This window comes from Oncorhynchus kisutch, linkage group LG9 (genome assembly GCF_002021735.2).
Source record: "Oncorhynchus kisutch isolate 150728-3 linkage group LG9, Okis_V2, whole genome shotgun sequence".
Classification (NCBI taxonomy): Eukaryota; Metazoa; Chordata; class Actinopteri; order Salmoniformes; family Salmonidae; genus Oncorhynchus; species Oncorhynchus kisutch.
In genome coordinates this window covers 29079998-29101567 of record NC_034182.2, presented here as the reverse complement: position 1 = coordinate 29101567, position 21570 = coordinate 29079998, and the positions used below count along the sequence as shown (strand labels likewise).

Here is a 21570-nt window from a genome sequence, read left to right as displayed (position 1 = left end):
ACAGATGGAAGCCATTCAAGTAGGGCATTGTTGTGGTATGTGTACTGTCGTCAAGTGGGCACAGCCCTGCAGCGTCACCAGGGATGTGATCAGGGGTTGTATATATGAAGCTTCTCAGAATATATGTGTATTGGTCAAGGATCTGGTCTTCCCTGTCCATGTAACCTTAATCATTGTCATCTAAAAGGCAAAACTGATCCTAAATCAGCACTCTGAGACATTTGATGCATACGGCACTAGGACGACATAGAAATCAGGTATATATGGGGGAATTTTGTCTAGGGGATAGGTCCATTTCAATCATGTATGAATGAAGGATAATGTCAGAGTACGATCTCCTGTGCCCTTGAGCAAGGCACTTAACCCTAATAGCTTCTGTAAGTCACTCTGGATAAGAGCGTCTGCTAAATGACTAACGTAAATGTATATGGAATAAAAATGTGTTTTGCTTGACTATAGACTACTGTTATAGGAGGTATTTGTGACTGTTAATCAAAGATGCAGTTGCCATGGTCAGGATCATTAGGGCACGCCACGAAAAACATTTAAAGCACTTTGTGAATGTTGTTTTGTTATTGGACAAATACAGGTAGTCTAGAGCTGACGTTTAGTCGACTGGTCGATTGTTTGGTCAACCGAGATTTCTTGAATCGAGCAGTCAGTTGGAAAAAAATGTCTTCATGGTGCACCAGACACCTGTCTGATTCACGCCTGTCTGAGTTGACTAACCCATTGCGGAGGCCGTGGGAGATGGCACAGTCCATCACTCTAAGACATGTGCTACTGAAATTGTATTTGGTTATATTATGTAAGAACAATGGCGCAACATTAATACAAATAATATTAGTTCAAGAAATAAGACAGATCCTGCTTCTGTTCCCTGTTTGAGTGTTTGGTTAATAGCCTACTGATTCCGTGAGCTCCAAGCCTCATGCAACCACAACATGTCGGAATAAAGTAATTTCCCAAATGCTGCTGTTTTTAACTTGTGCTATCCTGTAATAAAGTCTTTACACTTTTTTGTTTGTCAGAAAAGCCTCAGAAATGGCTGTAATTATGATGCAGCTTCAGCATCACAGACTGTGTGATAAACACTATTGATGTTCTGTGGTGGTTGCTGCAGCAGGGAGGAAAGCTGTATAAAATATATATAAATAACACAGCGCACACAGCGCACACAGCGTAGCGAGTCTAAGCCGGGCCCAGCACAATCCAATCAATTTGTCGGACTCCACCTAAAGTAATTTGTGTTTCTTCATTATTTCATCAAACAGCGTGCTTAAAGCATCAGACAAGCTCAGTGCATATAGCAGATTTTTTATTTCATTAAAACACATAAGGTGTGTCTCTATATGGAAAAATACACATTTACAAAATTTTGACCAATAAATTGGTCAAAAGAACAGACAACTCTTGGTCGACCAAGATTTTTTGGGGTCGGGGACAGCCCTAAGGTAGTCTCTCCCTGTTTCAGTCCATTTTCTTCCATTCCGTGCCTAATGAACACGGCCCACGCCCTTTGTCCACTGGTACCTTGAGCGGTGGTGTCCACTACATCTGTTCTCTCCAGTGTGGGGTCTCGGCCCCCTGGGGTTGGTGGAAGTACGATCACACTGGGCACCACAGCGGGTGGGATGTCCTCTGGACGGAATCCACTTCTGACCAGCTTCAGGTGAACCGTCTGGCCTGTGTGTCTCAGCACCTCCACGGCCTGCTGGTTGGTGTAGCCCTGGATATTCATCCCGTCCACCTGCAGGCGGCGATCATTCATGTAAAGATTATTGATACATCATAGAGTTGGATAGAGGGCTCTTCTTTGCATCTTTGCCATTATGGCTCATGTGCCATTACGGCTTCTGTGCCAGCATGGTCATTGTCATTGAGGGCTTTGTCCATGCTAAAACAGACTTTGTGCCACATGAGCCATCTATCCAAGTCAATAGGACAGCACACAAACAGGCAGGCAAGCACACAGACACGTACACACCCATACACACAGGCAGACACACACCCATACACACAGGCAGACACACAGGCAGACACACATTAATGATCGCAACCAACAGACAAACATACATCACAAAGAGAAAACAAATCATGATTGAAGATTTGCTCATGCTTCAAATCAGGGTGTAACACAGAAAGGGTATTGTATTCATTGTAATTGCTCAATTTAGCGTGATGATTGGAACAGCGTCTCAATACCCATTCAAGAAACAACACTTAAAATAATAGCTCTCCACTGAAGCTAAATTATTCAAATGTGGGGCCTTACTCTCCCCACATTATCTAAATCAGTGGTTCCCAAACTTTTTATAGTTCCGTACACCTTCAAACATTCAACCTCCAGCTGCGTACCCCCTCTAGCACCAGTGTCAGTGCACTCTCAAATGTTGTTTTTTGCCATCATTGTAAGCCTGCAACACACATACTATATGATAGATTTATTAAACATAAGAATGAATGTGAGTTTTTGTCACAACCCAGCTTGTGAGAAGTGACAAAGAGCTCTTATAGGACCAGGGCACAAATAATAATAAAATGATAATCAATAATTTGGCTCTTTAATTAACCATCTTACATATAAAACCTTATTTGTTCCTCGAAAATTATGAATAAATCACTGCAGGTAAATGAGAATGGTGTGCTTGAAAGGATGCACATTTAGTTTCATGCTAGTGAGGGCCAATAATCCACTCTCACATAGGTACGTGGTTGCAAAGGGCATCAGTGTTTTATCAACGCGATTTGCCAAGATACTCTGAGCACAGCCCAATCCAGAAATCTGTCAGTGGCTTCTGATTAAATTACATTTTCACACAACCGATGAGGCTCTCTTGTTCAGATATCGGTAAGTGGACAGGAGGCAGGGAGGAGCTCCAACTTCTTAATAATTGCCTCATTTTGTCCCGCACATTGAATACAGTTGCAGAGTGCCTGTAATCCTAGATTCAGATCATTCAGGGAAGAAAAAACATCACCCAGATAGGCCAGTCATGTGAGAAACTCGTCATCATGCAAGCGGTAAGACAAGTGAAAATTATGGTCAGAAAACTTGAAGCTCGTCTTTCAATAAAAAAAAACGTGTCAATACTTTGTCCCTTGATAACCAGCGCACTTCTGTATGTTGCAAAAGCGTTACATGGTAGCTGCCCATATCATTTCATAGTGCAGAAAATACACGAGAGTTCAGGGGCCTTTCTTTAACAAAGTTAACCATTTTCACTGTAGTGTCCAAAATGTCTTTCAAGCTGTCAGGCATTCCCTTGGCAGCAAGAGCCTCTCAGTGGATGCTGCAGTGTATCCAAGTGGCATTGGGAGCAACTGCTTGCACGCGCGTTACCACTCCACTATGTCTCCCTGCCACGGATTTTGCGCCATCAGTAGAGATACCAACATGAGCAGCAGCTACGTTTGGCTACATACGGACTGTTAGTGGAATTCCCACAAGGGAGTAACGGTTAGTGTGATTGGATGTTAATTATTTGACTAGGTTACATGTATTTGACATTGTGTTGTTATTTCGCTGAAGACTAGATGGTTTAATTACATTTTTGGCAGTGAAACGAGGCTACTTAGCCGCGGAAAAAAACTCACGCAAATGTATAACTCCGTTGGAAAATATAAATGGACTGTTTGAAAATGTGATTTTATGTGAATCACATTTTTATTTGGCGTACCCCCGACGGCATTATGCGTACCCCAGTTTGGGAATACCTGATCTAAATAGATAAAGCTCCAAATGATCCAAAATGAGAGATACCTCTGCACACTTTATTTTATACTTTGGAATGTAATTTAAATGTACATTTCATATTATTCAAAAAGTCGAGGATTTTGGCCTGGGGTGGTCTAGCATTTAGGGCTGCTGCCTTCAGCACACAGAAACGGTGTTGGCATAGGTTTGAATCCTGCCTACTGCACAACCTCTATCTTTCCCCACAGTCAACTTCTCTCTCTCTATCTGTTCAATAAAGTCAGAACTCTATCTGTTCAACAAAGTCCGAAATCTCTCTGTCTGTTCAATAAAGTCAGAAAGGTCCGTAAACATATATAAAATAGACACTTACGGCTATGATCTGGTCCCCAACATGGATGCGGCCATCTTGCTCTACTGCACTGTCTTTAGTTATACTTTTCACAAAAATACCAGAGGGCTCTGAAAATAGACACAATGACAATGTGTGGATAACATTCATAAAACAAGCAGAATCCTTTATACAGTACAAGAGACATCCTTTAACTGAATCTGCAGTAAATAAAACAAAAGTCCATTAAACAGCACTGCCAAATCCTACCAGAATTTTTGTCCCCCACATAGCCGGCGATAGTGATTCCCAGACCCTGGGCGTTCTTGGTCAGCCCAACGTCGAACGATTCAGCCTCCTCTTCCTCATAGCCCTGTGAAGAAACAGAGGAAGAGTGAGTCAGCTTCTACATTCTACAAAACGGCCTACAGAGAGTACAGTAGAGGGGGCGAGTCGCGGGGGCCAATTGTTACCAATTTACCAACAAGCATTCCTCACCTATGTATTCACACTGTCAGCCAGATGAGTTGTTATTTATTTTATGAATCAAGCAACAAGGTTATGGAGACTGAATATACTGTCTAGTTTGGGAGAGTGAGTCATGGAACTCATTCATATGTTGATAAGGGTAAAGGCTAATACTGCTTGATAATGGACAGCGAATTCCAGTTCTAAGCCTTTTGGAAAATGATTACTTCTGAGGCCGAGTCACAGATGATGTCACGTGTCACAAATTATACTCACTGGATCCCTGAGACGAAGAGAGATGGAGGAAAAAAGAGACAGAACCATGGGCCCTCTATGGTGGACAGCTGTGTCATATGTAAATATACTATTTTTATTCAATTAACCTAATAAAACCACCACCCCAATCCCCCCCCCCCCCCCCCCCCCCTACCCACCCACCCAACCAGCGACCCACCCACACCTCTGCTGTACAAAGAACATGTGCGTGTCGTACCTGTTGCTCTGTGACAGTGGGCAACGCCATTGGGACGATGGAGGTCTCCTCTGGAGGGCCTCTAGTGATGACCAGCTTCACTCTGTTGCCACACTGCCTCAGGACCTGGAACAATCACAATACAATTGATATCAGCTCTACACATTAAACAGTGTACTTGTTCCTGAGGGCTATACTGGAAAGAACTATAGACAAATTAGGATAAAGGGGATACAATTTAGACATTTTTGTCTCATTATCAGTAGTCAATTCGATAGAAGACTGAAACCACTCTTAGTACCTGAGCCACCTGCTCACTGCCCATGCCATAAAGGTCAGTGTCCCCAATTGTGAGGATGTGGTCCCCACTGTGCAGACGCCCATCCTAAGGACAAAGTACAGTAGGAAAGTCATTGGTTATTACTAGTAGGTATGTCTTCCAAAAACCAAGGTTTCTGCTTTCACACCCTTAAATACCAATGTGTGGTGCACCCATGACATTTAAGTCACCTGATCAGCGATGCCTCCAGGCAGGATGGTTTTGACAATGACACCGGTGTTCTTTCCTCCCACAATGCCAAAGCCCAGGCCTGTCCCGTCGTTGACAAGCTCGATGGTCTCCACATGATTCCAGTGGGCCTAAGGAGGGACACAGAGAGTGAGGGTCCGATATGGACCTCAAAACATTAATTCCAGGATGCATACTATATATAGGGTGTAACCCTCAGGGCAAAAGAGAGGTTGGCCGCAAGGAGAACAACAAGGACTAATGAATAGGACATCATTCCAGAAACCACCTGCACGGATGTAAAGAAAACTACCCAGAACAGGGTTCAATAAAGATACGCTCTTTAGTCTCTTTGCTCTACTAGGAACTAAAATGAACAAGTTAAAGAGATTCTCCTGCACTATTGTATACTTTTTAGCCAGTAGTTCTGGCTCACGACGTCGTGCTCACGACCCAAAAGTGGTCCCCGAACATTGCGTACTATGTGCAGATATGTGCACCACGTCATTGCCCTCTCCCTCTCACTCTGCTGTGTGTGCATCATGTGCCTCTTGCTAGCTGTCAGTCAAGTGGCGAGAGGCTGAAGCTCATTGGTTGAACTCAAATTGTTAAGGGGATGGCCCACACGGGGGAAAATGAAGGGGAAATGGCGCAGCAGAGCTTCCAGAAACACAGTCGCTTTCAAAAGAGGGATTTCGTTTGAGGTAAGACAGTAATTTTCCTCATAGATTATGCATGTATGAACTACACATTGACACATCCAGCCAAAAATGGGAGGTTTAAAAAAAAAAAGTAGTAGTCGACAAAGCATGTCTAAGTAAGTGCTCAAAGACGGAATTTGAATATTGTGGTGTGTGTGTGTTCCCCAGTGAGCTAACATTATACAAATGTCTGTTTATGAGGGGTGGATTTGTTTCTGTTTGTTCCTCATCACACTAGAGTGGTCATGCATGACACTAGCTTCCCTGGGAATGTGGGACACCATAGTGTGTGTGTGTGTGTGTACAGAATGTGAATGTGTTCATGTTTGTGCATATGTACAGAATGTGAGTGTGTTCATGTTTGTGTGTTTATGTGTGTGTATACTTCCACAGGCCTCTGTGTGTGCATTCTCCTCACCGCACTGGAGTGGGCAGACAGGGTGCTCGCAGCGGAGGGCGTGCGGGACACCACAGGGCTGGCCAGCTGAGGGATGGGTCCTCTGGCCACAGTAAGCTGCACACGCTCGGACGCTCTCTGCAGGATGCCTATGGCCTGCTGGTGGGTCACTGTCTGGTCCAGGGGCTGACCGTCTATGGCCAAGATCTGGTCTGTCTCCTTCAGATTCCCATCGCTGTGGGAACAGGATGATGCTCATTGATTTGTTTATTATTTATATTGGTAAGCTGCATTGAGATAAAACAGGTATTTTGTGAGGGAAACATGTAATGTACTCTGGTCAAACATAGTTAATGAGGATGTGGCCTCAGTGTAACAAAGTCCATTCTTGAATAGTTGATTGTCAACAGCTGATTTTCTGATGGGCAAGAAAGTCTTAGAACTGTGAATAATCTCACTGTATAAAAAAGACGCAGGTCGAAATAGACATGGGTCAGTAGTCACCAACTATGGTTTTGGGGAGATACTAACACACTAGATAATCAACTATTGACCTAGTGGCCAAAACTGGGGGAAAAACTGGGCCAAAACGGGGTTTCTGGTTATAATGACATCATTTCAAACTGATCTATCCGCTGGGGATGACCCTTATTAACTTTCCCATACCAGTGGGCCACGCTCCCGGGCTGGATCTCCTGGACGAAGATGCCCAGCTCCCCGCGGTTCTCACTCCTCAGACCAACCACGCTGAAGCCTAGGCCCCCAGACAGCGGCTTCACCAGCTCCATGTGTGTCACGTAGCGCCCCTAGACACAAACACACAAACACACGGGCGCACACACTCAGCATTAGCACTCCCCTTACCCCCTCTCACAACAGCATCAAAGACATACTCTCTCCTCTGAAGTCTATTTGAAGTCACTCAAGAGTGTGTAGTGTAGCGTGCACTTGTCTTGGAATGTCTTTGAATATTTAGCTAGCTTGACTGTGAGTGTAACCAGCCTTGCTTGTTATTATCAAGAGATATTTCTGGAGATATTTCTACAGAAATAGTGCCAACCGCCAGCATTTGTGCAAAAGTCAAGTCAGATTAGAAACAAAAACTTTATTACGAAATATGTGCCTCTTAATAATTGCAGCCTCGAGAAAATATACAGTGCTGTGAAAAAGTATTTTTCATATTGAATGTTATCAGATCTTCAACCAAAACCTAATATTAGATAAAGGGAACCTGAGTGAACAAATAACACCACAATTACATACATATTTCATTTATTTAATGAACAAAGTTATACAACACCCAATGCCCCTGTGTGAAAAATAACTGGTTGTGCCACTTTTAGCTGCAATGACTGCAACTTAACACTTCCTATAGTTGTTGATCAGTCTCTCAAGTTGCTGTGGAGGAATTTTGGCCCACTCTTCCATGCAGAACTGCTGTAACTCAGCGACATTTGTGGGTGTTCAAGCATGAACTGATCGTTGCAAGTCCTGCCACAACATCTCAATTGGGATTAGGTCTGGACTAGTCCATTCCAAATTGTTTATTTTCAGCCCTTTTCACATAGACTTGATTGTGTGTTTTGGATCATTGTCTTGCTGCATGACCCAGCTGCACTTCAACTTTAGCTCACAGACGGATGGCCTGACATTCTCCTGTAGTAATCTCTGATATAGGTCCTGGACGACTTGTCGCCCAAAAAGTTATACTTTTGAATCATCTGTCCATAGAACATTCTTCCAAGAGTCTTGATGATCATCCAGGTGCTTCCAGGTGCTTTTTGGCAAACTTGAGTGAACTTTTTGGATGACAAGTGTCTCATTATGCCTGGTGAAAACCAAACACTACATTCCACAGTAACAACCTCATACCAACGATCAAGCAAGGTGGTGGTAGTGTGATGGTTTGGGATGCTTTGCTGCCTCAGGACCTGGATGACTCGCCTTAATAGAAGGAACCATGAATTCTGCTCTCTATCAGAGAATTCTACGGGAGAATGTCAGTCTGTGAGCTGAAGCGCAGCTGGATTATGCAGCAAAACAATCATCCAAAACACACAATAAAGTCTACAGGAAAATGGCTAAAAAGCAACAAAATTGAAGTTTTGGAGCAGTTATGCAAAGGCATACACTTCACAACTTCTAAAATCTAAACATCTTGGACGTGCTCACATTTTCCGGTTTCCTTTTCCCAAATCTTTCATTCCATCCATCCTCAGCCCCAGGACGTGGGTACTCACATTACACATTTATTCCCTAGTTGATCCTGCCCTGCGTTGGTTGTCATAGGAAAAAAATGCCGACATGCAAACAGCGAGCTGGTTTATATGTGTGCACATTATTATGTGCAGAAACATTAAAAAAAGAGACTGAAGCACAGAATATGGACCCACAAATGGTTTGGCAGACCAATACAATATGGACTTATATTCTACAATGGGAATTGGATGTGAAAACTTTTAATATTAAAAAGGAAGCTGCATTCTCTCCACAGCGCCACCAATCTGTCTTCCAATACCTCGGTCCACACGGTGCGTGTTGGGTCACTAGTTACCACATCCACAAAGTCATAATTATTGCTAAACCCCACCTATTTCTAAAATGTATCTTCTTAAAATCTGATTTCTACTCTAACCTTAACCACACTGCAAACCTTGTGTCTAAATGTAAATTCAATCAAGATTTTTCTGACTCTGTGGCTGTGGCAACTAGTGACAACCTGCGTGTTGATGTTGCATTTTCTCTTCTCCATCATTGTTTTGGTCTCACATGCTAAGTGCTCACTGGCTTTTGGCAGTAGTCCTTGTCCAATCGCGTGGTAGGACTGCTAATACTACAAGATGCAAAACCAAAATGTCTGAAAATGATCTGGACCTCCGACAGGAGTCTGGAGAACGGTACAGTGCATCCTTGACCCACTCAAACTACGCGAGTCCCGACATACTGATCCTAGACCAAGCTCATAGGATTTCCTTCCCTTCATGAAAATGAGTCTGGGATGGCAAAAATGTGGCAAATTTGTGACGAAATCGTGTAGTGTATGCCCAGCATTACAGCATTGGGTCAGTAACTGAAAAGTTGCTGGTTCGAATACCAGAGCGGACAAGGTGAAAAATCTGTCGATGTGCCCTTGAACAAGCCACTTAACCCTAATTTGCTCCAGGGGCACTGTACTACTAAAACAACACATTTCACCACACCTATCTGGTGTACGTGACAATAAAACAAATGTTTTGGTTTTCTTTACCTGAGCCATGGAGCGAATGATGTGCTCAAACTCCTCAGGAGACGGCTTCCCATTGATCTGTGTACCAGTGGAGGATTCTGGGTAGGCAAGATGGCTGCCATTGGCATGGGCTGTTGTGTAGCATTCACTCAGGTCACCGCCAAATGTTGCTGTGACACCACCCTGAAACCATTCATGGAAATACAGTCAACAAGGGATGCATTCGAGACCGCAGGGTTGTGCAACATTTTGATTTAGGCAATCTTGAACTGTGTAAATTCTGTAAACTGTGTAAATTCTGTAAACTGTGTAAATTCTGTATGAAAAACATCAGCTGCTAAAAACTGTGTCTGTAATAGTTTGAATTTGTGGCAGTTGTTTGATTATCACCCACTGTAACCAAGTGACAGTAGGAAATATACATCTAGCCAGAAACAGACTTAATCCATAAAATTACAGTTCTATTTTGGGATATATCAACTTGGGTTGCAATGGGTCAAAAACGTTCCGGTAAATTTCCAGAATTCTTCCGGAAATTTTCCATAGGAAGTTAAGCACTGGAATTTGGGGAATTTTGCTTAAATTCATTAAGAAAAAGTTAGCATATAACAGTGAACCTTTTTTGTGGGATACACATGAGGCAATTCTAGGTATTGTGGCATATTTAGGTTAAACTATCCCCAATTCAATGGAATTGCAACCCTCTGCATGCACAGTGCATTCTTCCATCACATGTGCAGTGCACTCTTCCATCACATGTACAGCTGATTCTGAAGATCTTGCACACTAAAGAGATGTTATTGAGCCCACATTCCTACACTGTCTGAGCCAAGGACTAAAGGCTTTCTGGTAAGTTTTGATTACAATACTGGGTGGGGTGAATATTTTATATGACATACATGATTTTTTTGTTAACTAGTAAATAGTAGCCTACAGCAAAGTGTGTTTAAATCATTTCTAACTTGTTAACAATTTCTGCTAGGTAGTTTTTGCTACCATGTGGGTTTTACCTTGCTTAAGCCTTCTAACTGAGGACTGTTAATTCACCTGTTTCCATACATGTTTCAATTTAAAATATTTATCATACAAAGGAGTTGTTTAATCTAACTGCTTATCAACTATTTATTTGTACATGGAATTGTATTTGGGGTTTTTTACAATTTTTTTCCTAATCTTTACAGGATGTGGATCTGATCTGATGTGTGAAGCCATTTCACTGCAGCTAATGTTGAAGGAAAAGCTGTGTACATTTGCAAACGCTGTGCTAAATCATATGTGAAGAATGCAACAAAGATTCAGGATCATCTGGCCAAGTGCATGAAGTTCCCTCAGCGCTCACAACAAGCAACCTCTGACAAAAGTCTACTTCTATTTGAGGTGAAAATTATGAATCAGACACCTTATCGATAGCAACAGCTCATGGTCCTCCTGGAATCAGAAGTTTTTGTTGACTCAATGGAGGAGCGTAGTCAGAGAAATGCTGATGAATGTCTTGATCGAGTTATGTATGCAACTGGTTCACCTCTGATGCTCACAGGCAAAGTGTATTGGAAGAGATTTCTGAATGTTCTTCGCCCAGTATACACCCCTCCAACCAGACATGTTTTATCTACTCATTTTCTGGATGCAGAGTTAAACAGAGTTCAAGTGAAGGTCAATCAAATCATAGAGAAAGCAGACTGTATTGCAATCATCTCTGATGGGTGGTCAAATGTTCGTGGGCAAGGAATAATTAACTACATCATCTTCACCCCTCAACCAGTATTCTACAAGAGCACAGACACGAGGGACAACAGACACACCGGTCTCTACATTGCAAATGAGCTGAACGCAGTCATCAATGACCTTGGACCACAGAAGGTATTTGCACTGGTAACAGACAATGCTGTGAACATGAAGGCTGCTTGGTCTAAAAAGTGGAGGAGTCCTACCCTCACATCACACCCATGGCTGTTCTGCTCATGCATTGAATCTGCTCCTCAAGGACATCATGGCACTGAAAACAATGGATACACTCTACAAGAGAGGCAAGGAAATGGTTAGGTATGTGAACGGTCATCAAGTTATAGCAGCAATCTACCTCACCAAGCAAAGTGAGAAGAATACGAGCACCACATTGAAGCTGCCCAGCAACACCCATTGGGGTGGTGTTGTCATCATGTTTGACAGTCTCCTGGAGGGGAAGGAGTCTCTCCAAGAAAGTCTGATCCAAGTCTCTCCCCATCAAGAGGATCCTCCTGGGTGATGTATTTTGAGAGAGAGTGGTAAGCAGCCTGAACCTCCTGAAACATATAGCAGTAGCCATTGCACAGATTGAGGGAGACAATGCCATCCTGTCTGATGTTCAGAATCTGCTTGCAGATGTAAGAGAAAAAATCCTTACTGCCGTGCCCACTTTACTTTTGCTCCAAGCAGAAGAAACTGCAGTTCTGAAATACATCAAAAAACATAAAGACTTCTGCCTGAAGCCCATACACACCGCAGCGTACATGTTGGACCCCAAGTATGCTGGCAAGAGCATCCCGTCTGATGCAGAGATCAACAAGGCCTATGGTGTCATCACTACCGTGTCTCGCCACCTTGGCCTGGATTAGGGCAAGGTTCTTGGCAGTCTGGTGAAGTACACTTCCAAGCAAGGGCTTTGGGATGGAGATGCAATATGGCAGTTGTGCCAACATATCTCATCAGCCACCTGGTGGAAGGGGCTTTGTGGATCTGAGGCTCTTTCCCCCTGTTGCCTCCATCATCCTCCAAATCCCACCAACATCAGCTGCCTCAGAGCGCAACTGGTCCTTGTTTAGGAACACACACGCAACAGGCTGACCAATACAAGGGTTGAAAATTTGGTGGCCATCCGGGCAAATTTGAGTCCTTTTGAGCCATGCTCAACAAGGTTGGAAAGTGACAATGAAGATGGGGCCTCAGAGTCTGATATTCAAGAGGTGGACATTGAGGAGGTCCAGGGAGAAGACATGAAGCCTGAGAGGAAGACAACCAAATATTTAGTTTCTAGACTATCATTTTACAGATGTATGTTGAAAAGGTTTTTGGGAGATATGATGGATCATTGGGGATCATTCAATATTCCCTTTCTTTTGTTGTTCAGTGAAATCATCCCATGTGAAAAGTCAACTCATTTAATTAAAGTTCAATTCGTAACTAAATCGTTTTTTTACATTTCTATTGGAAGGATTTAATCATTTGCAATTATGTGTACTTATGAAATGAAGGTAAAAGGTTTCTGTTTCTGTCTCCATATGATAGGGTAAATATATACAATGCAAAAAACATCTACATTTAACTGGTATTAATATTAATCTGCATATTTTTCCGTTAATTCCCATATATTCCAATATATTTCCGTTAGTTCCCACTGAATATTCCCCAAAATGTGCAACCGTAATATCAACACAAACCATGTTTACATGTCACATTCTGTTACATGCATTGCATTGAGTAGAACTAATATCCGAAATATCCTAAATGAGGCTACACAAGCTGATCCAATCAAGTTCTAACCAAAAACCTGCCATCACTGCTGTTAAAATAAACAGAGGCTAATTTTGTGAATTCCCTAAATCTAACTAAGTCTAGGAGCCTAGGAGCGTCAGAGGCGGGCCAGCTCGTTACCCAACCATGATTAGCTGGATCTATAGTAGTCTAATCCTTCAGGGATAATAGCTTTTTAGCTGATCCAACAATGACTCTGCTTCCAAAGCAATATTTTCATCATAGCCATCTGGATGCCTTGATATGCTATTCATTAAAGGGGCTGCAACCACTGTGTTTCTGTGACTAATGGATTATATGAATTAGACACTGTGTAAAACCCTATTTTTGAATATCATTTGCTTGTTGGCTCTAATGTTTGCTCATGATTAGTTTGAATGTGATCCACAAGGACTATCGATATATAGCTAACACTTCATAAGCACTTTGTTTGAAATATAGCATCCTCAGTTGCCCTTTTGAACTTGTAGTTGTGTGCTTAGCATATTGAAGAAGCATTGTTGACACACTAGCTGACATATCATCCAACCAGTTACCTATGTAGTGAGGTTTTAGCCTTTGTAAACAGAAAAACCCTGTAGTCTAGGCTAAGTTAGCATAGCGACCAAGTTGCTATCCCATTCACAAGCTATGTTAGCCAGCCGAGCTAAGAGGATTAAAGTTCCAGTTTGGTTCTTGCACATTTAAGAAATTGTTTCTGCCCCACTTGACATGGTGGCGGCTTCTCTCTTCTGCGAGCAGGCCCTGTCGCCATAGCGACACCGACAGGCCCTACTGGCTGGAGCAGACAGACTGTATGTGGGTTTAGGTTTCGACTGACACCAAAAACACTAACTGCGTCTTTCCTGCAAATTGGTTTCACCCAATGAAGCCGGAAACGTCTCTTTGTATCGCAAGCACTCAGCTTAATCTCTGTTCCACTCATTTGAATTTAAATTATTTAATGTTTTTTTTATGTTGTTTTCTGTGATTCGCTTTATCTTTAAACATAGACTCCATTGCGCATTTATTTTAGCTTGAAAACATTAGGGTGGAAGAGCAGTAGATTAGCATGCCACACAAACACCGTTAACCATGCTATACTGTGTGGTTTGGGTTGTTACATTGTGCATAAGAATGTGACACTGCTGAAATAAACTATAAAGCACCGGCACACAAAAAAATGTCTGCAAGGATTTTATAATCTAAATTCCTTCAGGGTTGAAAAAAATACAAGCTGTAGCAGCATCATTGCCTCCCACTGCATAGCTCACATACTTTCTCTCTCTGTCTCAAGCACTTACCCGGGCCCGTTCGCATACATCCACAGTGACCTAACAAGAGCTCTTTCTTGGGTAAAAAAATGCTCAATTTCTCATGGGTCCTGGATAAGTCAAGGAGGCCTTTTGGCTTTGGCTGGCTGTGTCTGCTTATATAACCTTATTAAAAGTGCCCAGATGAACTCTGACTGCAATATGCCCACAGTAATACATGATTTGAGAGAGAAAAAAAGCTATGTCTGTCTGGAGGCAATAAAAAAACAGAGAATAATTTGATTTGTATTCAACGCAGACTAAATCAAGACTGAAATAAGTAGTAGTAATTTCCTTCATTCTAACTCCTAGACATAATAATACTGTTGCAGCAAAGACCATACTTGGTCAATCCTGAACTTAAAATTGCACATTTAAGCTAGTGAATAGGCAGTGAATTATTTGCAAAAAGACAAGCTGGGTCTGCCGCTATGCCATTAACGCATGTATCTACAATGTGGACGAAAACTTAAAAGACCGATTAGGGAGTCGAAACAAGAGATGGGGTGAGGTTAAGTCTGTTTACTTTATTGCGTCATGTTTATGACCCCCTGAAAGGCTACCTAACCATCATTCTTAAAGGGATAGTTCACCCAAATTACAAAAACCAAAGCATGGATTGCTGTCATATGTCATTTGGGTGATCCCTTTCACCCATATCCATATCCACAGCTTGGATAAAACAGCCCAGTTGACATTTAAATTGACTCGCCACTCCCAACAATCCATTGACATTAAAACCAGAAAATCAAGATCTATATTTTATATTGTTCATCAAAGTTACTTAACTGATCCTGAGTGATCCTGCTTTGTGAACTTAGTGATCCTATTTCCCAACCCCCAAGAGAGGCCTGGTCTTACCCCCTGGTCTTTGAGGAGCTGGACAGACTTCTGCAGGGCCAGAATCTGGTGGAACAGAGGGCTTTGGAGCACCGACTTGAGCAAGCTTAGCTTCTCCTCGGTGGGGACCTCCCCCCGCTCCTTCAGCTTGGCCTGGAGCCGCTCCACTGCCTGCAAGGCACGCTGGGTATCTGCAAAGCATCGCATAGTTCAGTGACAGCATGGGGCGGCAGCCATGTGGAGAAAAGGGGACGAGTGAGGTGGCAGGGGGATAGCTATCAGTATGAACAGGCAGGCTGATCACAAGTGTTTTGAAATTGTTTATAAGTTGAGTATAGGTAGATAGGAGGCTGACATGCCCCCTTCAGCTACTCTAAAACATTCTGTGAGTTTAATCCAAGTGTTCCTAATTTGTTGTCAGTGTTTATTCAGGTTTTATTGCTGAGAATGTGAAGTCCATGGCAGATTTCTAACGTTTCCATCTTCATCTGAGTAACCCATGCTCCCGTTAACACACAGAACCAAACAAGCTTGCTAATGTGATAAGCCCTATGTGAATGATTCATTGGGAAGAGAGAGAGAGAGAGAGAGAGAGAGAGAGAGAGAGAGAGAGAGAAGGGAGAAAATAAATCACATGTCAACCATCCGAGGCTTAGCTAAGGTCGACCGCTGTTCAACAGAGTTTAGAAAATGAGAATCATGTAGCTATGAGCTTTGCTTTATATCACCTTTACTCCACAGACACACAGATGCATACAAAGCTCTCTCTCGCCCTCCATTTGGTAAATCTGACCATAACTCTTGTCTTCTTGATTCCTGCTTACTAGCAAAAACTCAAACAGGAAGTATCAGTGATGTGCTCAATATGGAAGTGGTCCGAGGAAGCTGATGCTGAGCTACAGAATTGTTTCACTAGCACAGACTGGAATATGTTCCGGGACTCATCTGATGGCATTGAGGTGTTTACCACATCAGTCACCAGCTTCATTAATAAGTGTATCAACAACGTCGTCCCCACAGTGACCGTATGTACATATCCCAACCAGAAGACATGGATTACAGGCAACATCCGCACTGGCTGCATTACTGCTTGGTATGGCAACTACTTGACATCCGACCGCAAGGTGCTACAGAGGGTAGTACGTACAGCCCTCTATACCAGGCGGTCTCGGAGGAAGGCCCTAAAAATTGTCAGACACCAGCCACTCAAGTCATAGACTGTTCTCACTGCTACCGCACAGCAAGTGGTACTGATGCACCAAGTCTGGAACCAACAGGACCCTGAACAGCTTCTACACCAACAGGACCCTGAACAGCTTCTACTCCCAAGCCATAAGACTGTTAAATAGTTAGTTAAATAGTTAACCAAATAGCTACCTGGACTATCTGCATTGACCCTTTTTTGACTCATCACATACGCTGCTGCTACTGTTTACTATCTGTGACTTTATTCCTAGTTATATGTACATATCTACATCATCGTACCCCTGCATGTTACCCCTTGTATATAGTCAAGTTATCATTACTCATTATGTGTCTATTATTTATTTATTTTCTTTCTCTCTGCCCTGGGCCTGAAAGTAAGCATTTTACTGTTAGTCCACACCTGTTGGTTACGAAGCATGTGACAAATACAAATTGACTGGATTTGAAATTTGATTTGATTTGCACCGGAAGAAAGAAAAAATTCATCAATGATTCGCTGTTCGACTCACAGACCCGGAATGGGCAACCAGAGAAAAAGGCCCTCCAGTTTGCTTGCTGGACTCTGCATAAGCTCCACAATCAAACAACTCAAGCCTACTCGCCTCTCTTGCCTCCTCAGAGCAGCCTGTTAGCCGAGGATGGGTTTGAGGTCCTCTGGTCCAGGAGGACGGGCCAATTTCAGAGGACCGCGGACTGTGACTAACACCTAATAGGGCGTGCACAAGTTCCAAAGCACTGTTCCTTCTGAGAGCTTGCCTACAGATGTAGAACCTTAATTTGATCACTCTTTTGTTGGTCAGAATTGTTCTGCACCGCAGGAAATGCAGATGAGCTTCGCGACTGAAAACCCATACTAACACACAGTTATATTAACAGTATTAGACTTTTCATGTAGCCTTTTGTACAGCTAATAGCCTAACCACCGATCAAGCAACATGATGGACTAAACGTTATTTTGCTGTGACAATATAGGTCAAATTCAGATCCTAAACATGTACCTCATTGAGCAGAGACAGTAAACAAACCAAAAATACGGGAGTCTCGACAGACACATTTCTCTGTTAACGGCTTGTACCTTTTGGAGTACCTTGTTTGAGTTTTCGTAGCTGAGTGTTTGAGCAATCATAACAAGGATTCTCCTCAGACTCTGAGTATGTTAGTGACATAGGCGGATTTTACAATAACAGAGGCCAAGTCAGGATTCTTTCTGTTTGGATGGGAGATGGAGAGTTAGGGAGTAACATATTATCTAAATACGTAATAACATCAATCAAATTCACTCTCTTGATCAAAACATTACAGTACCACCTCTCGCTCTTTTCATCTGGTGAGACCTTGCACATAATCGACAACATTAGCAATCAACACTTTTCTAACTTTGACATATCACAAATTGACTGATCTCTTACCCATTGTCTCAATCATGTCTTTTATTTCCGGTAGATGTGATAGCTGCCCATCAACCAGAGAGTGTAGTCAAGGCCTGCAAAATACCCATATCTGTGTTACACACCCTCCAAATGAATATGACATCAACATAAAACCATGATGACTGTTGCTGCAATGCTACTTTTATCACTCATTATCACGTAAGCTACTTACTTAATCAACGTTTATATCAGGCCAGTGTTTTCATACTGACTGACAGTAGACCTTTAAAATATCTCAGCAGCCCACTCTGAATTTTCATACATTCAGATGACATTATATAAAGTACCCGTTTTAACCTGGAGTATTTTTTTACTTCTTCAGAGGAGAGCTGCTACACTACTTACTTACTGACTTTATTGTCCCCATGGGGAGATTTTGTTGCAGTGTCATGTACAGTGGCGTTTAAATACAAAACAAAATTGACAATACAACTTTCATAACAGTTACCTACCAATAAAACGTCAATTTAAAGAAAAAGCCTAGCCTGCTGGCCTTACTGAGTCGATAGGAACATTAGCCCGAAGAGCTGCTACACTACAATAAGCAGGGTCTTTACTAGGCATATGTAGTTTGTTGGAGACTTTGTATTTGAGCTAATACACTTATTCAGGGATTAACATCTGCCAATTGCCATTCCTGGGGCCTTAATTGACATTGGCGATGGCTTTGTGACATGTATGTTACCGTCAGGCATCTGTGTGGCCTTAGCAAAGCCATTTACTATACATATTAGGCCTATAACAGGCAGGTGTTCTGCTTCTGTGTTCAGTAGCCTAACCAATAGCCATATATCACTTCTCAGTTACTGTAAATCAAGTATTCATTAACACATTCAGGAATAAATTATTTGTGTTACCATACCAAGCACAAGAATGATAACTTTTAAAACTGAAAGATTAAGTGATGGAGATTAAGTCAATGTTCTGACAGATGTTTCATTTTATATTGGGACCCTTTTTATACATCAAGATACAATCATGTACAAATCCTCGAAGATGAATATAGCATATTCATGACCTACAGTAAATCGTCTCACCAAATGCTCTGTAGTTGTAACCTAGTCATACCCACTCCAGCCATAGGCTATGCAAGGACATTTTCCCATTTAATTGCATTCATCCATTATCAATAAGAAGCGGTATGAGGGATGATCTTAATTTTTTGTTGGCACCTTATTTAATTGGTTTAAATCCCATATTAGCCTAATAATTAACGTTAGGTGCAGGTGTAAATGCTGAATAGCCTTTTCGAATGTAATCATCAGTAGGCTTCACAACAGGAAATGTCAATACACTTTTTTATTTTTTACAGACAATAGCATTTTTTGTCTCCCAATATAAAAACGAATTTGAAACCAAAATGAAAACAACTTCAAGTTTCATGAAGGGCCTTTCACAAGGTTTGGACAAACAAATAGCATAGCCCTAGCCGAGACGCGCGAATGGATAACGGTTTCTCCATGTATGTTTTGCAAGCCATAGCCCATATTCATAATCATAAACCCACTATAGCATAGGTTTCGTTCTTCGCTCACTCAAGTCATATTTTTTCAAACTTAAATCTGTTTGTATACGTGTCTGTTTATGCATTTAAATTGTATTATTTTGAAGCTAGTCTCGGCTACTGAGAAGGCAAGGAACACAATCCGCTTTTCTCAACTCCTCCTTCTTCTCCATCTCATTTTCGGGACACTGAATCAACAGGTTTCCGACGTTATCAGATAAAACACAAAAGTTGGATAATGTTGTGACAACGATCGAAACCACCCAAAGTGCTTGAAACATTCTCACAAAGCTATAAACGTATAATATCATAGGCTGTGTAAAATAATACAGATACCGTCGAAACATTTACTGAGCCAGCGGCTGAGAATGTAGCCTTTACAATAGCAACATGTTGCTCACAAATCCGAAGTCGGAATTCAGTTTTAGATTTGTGTCCAAAACAATTAGCCTATTAACTTTTATCTAGTCAAATGAATTGGAATTCGTGTTTTAGGGACGAAGGAAACTTACATAGGCGTTGACCCTTGTCTGACGGCTGGCATAGGACGTATATTGCCTGTCCCGTTGTCCTTCGGCTAACTGCGCATAGACAAGAGTTTAAAGATGGGGCGTACTTGTAACTCGATCTTCTACATACATTTGCAGTAATAGCGGCACGGAGAGTTGAGCTTGAGACAGTCTATGGTAGAGATGGCCGAGGTTTATTGGGAGATCACAAGCGCCGCTTGGTGGATACTGTGCCAACTAGGACTGAAGTGCAGCCTGCTGTAATGTACTACAGGTAATCTTATGTATTGCACTCAGACTAGTTTAATTTACGCCTGCTACATTAGGTTACACTCAGAAAGACGTGATTGGGGATTGTTGGGGTATTGCAACAGGCATGTCTGCAATTGCATGGGCTCGGGCTCAGTTAGGGTTTGGCCGGGGTAGGCCGTCATTGTAAATAAGAATTTGTTCTTAACTGACTTGCCTAGGTAAATCAAATAAATGTAAAAAATCCCATGCATGAATATTATAATGGATATATTGGGGGGTATGCAATGCAATGTAACTGAACACAAGCTTTCACAATGTTGCAGGTAACATCAATGCTTGAAGAAATAGTCACTGGCAGGAATGTTAAACCAGGGTCTCCACTCTTATCCATTTGTCAAAACATAGATAACAGCTCTTTATCTTTCTGTTTGTTATTCACATTGTGAAGTGCTGATCTCCTCTGCTATTCTGATTACTGGCAAAGTAGGGGTCCTGAAACTTATTCAACTTGGTGCAGAATAGTTTCCTAATAAACTTCAGTACATATGCCTATCAATAAAGACAAGAGCCCTTAAATTATAGACACTAATGATTGGATAGTACTAAAACGTTATGTTTACCGTTGGTATTTACCATTATCTCAAATCATTCAACGTTTAGCTGCATCTAGAGCCAATGCTGCATTTGCTAGTGCTCTTCCGGCACTATTGTCTCTCCGTTTCTTGCTCTCTCTCACACACACACACAGACACACACGCAAATTCCAATTCCAGGGATGTGCGGCCAAAGTACAAACGACATGCATTGGCCAAGTGCAGATGAGCATGCAAATGTAGGGGCATTATGTGATCGCAATGTGAAAAAACTAAAGCATTTCTGCTCAGCAGACACCTTGGAAAGGACACGGCGTGCTGTCTAGATCTTCTGTCTGTGTCCTGTTTATAGAATAATGTGCTCCATTTCAGACCCAGATGTGCCACGCTTATAAAATGTTGATATGAGAGAGAGGTGTTACTCAAAGTTAAATGTATCAAATGCCTGTGGGGACACAGTCCCTTTTTGCCTGTTAAATGTTGGTTTCCTTGTGGGAACATGAAGATTGTTCATTCATTCATCTATCGATTTGTTAATGAATTAATTTGTTAATTCATCCATCTATGTGGGTATTAATACAACTTGAATTTGAACTAGTATCATGCATTCCCACTCATTGAAATGTAGGCTAGC

At 42.0% G+C, this 21570-nt stretch overlaps 1 protein-coding gene across 9 annotated transcripts in view; it reads right to left on the bottom strand.

Moving 5' to 3' along the window:
* mpdz (multiple PDZ domain crumbs cell polarity complex component) overlaps positions 1-20307 on the bottom strand; it is a 67239-nt gene extending 46932 nt beyond the window's left edge. For 5 of the 9 annotated variants that reach the window (XM_031832357.1, XM_031832358.1, XM_031832360.1 and 2 more), the window contains exons 1-12: positions 20095-20306; positions 18058-18131; positions 15464-15633; positions 9822-9983; positions 7241-7380; positions 6596-6809; positions 5479-5607; positions 5270-5353; positions 4990-5094; positions 4299-4401; positions 4071-4159; positions 1534-1750 (exon numbers count right to left, since the gene is read on the bottom strand). In XM_031832357.1, coding sequence (XP_031688217.1) covers positions 1534-1750; positions 4071-4159; positions 4299-4401; positions 4990-5094; positions 5270-5353; positions 5479-5607; positions 6596-6809; positions 7241-7380; positions 9822-9983; positions 15464-15633; positions 18058-18073 — 1429 coding nt within the window. In that variant the 5' untranslated portion in view covers positions 18074-18131; positions 20095-20306. Of the gene's footprint in view, positions 1-1533; positions 1751-4070; positions 4160-4298; positions 4402-4989; positions 5095-5269; positions 5354-5478; positions 5608-6595; positions 6810-7240; positions 7381-9821; positions 9984-15463; positions 15634-18057; positions 18132-20094 lie in introns of all 9 variants that reach the window. The other 4 variants (XM_031832354.1, XM_031832356.1, XM_031832355.1 and 1 more) reach the window with 2 other exon arrangements.
* Between the last annotated feature and the right edge of the window lie 1263 nt (positions 20308-21570).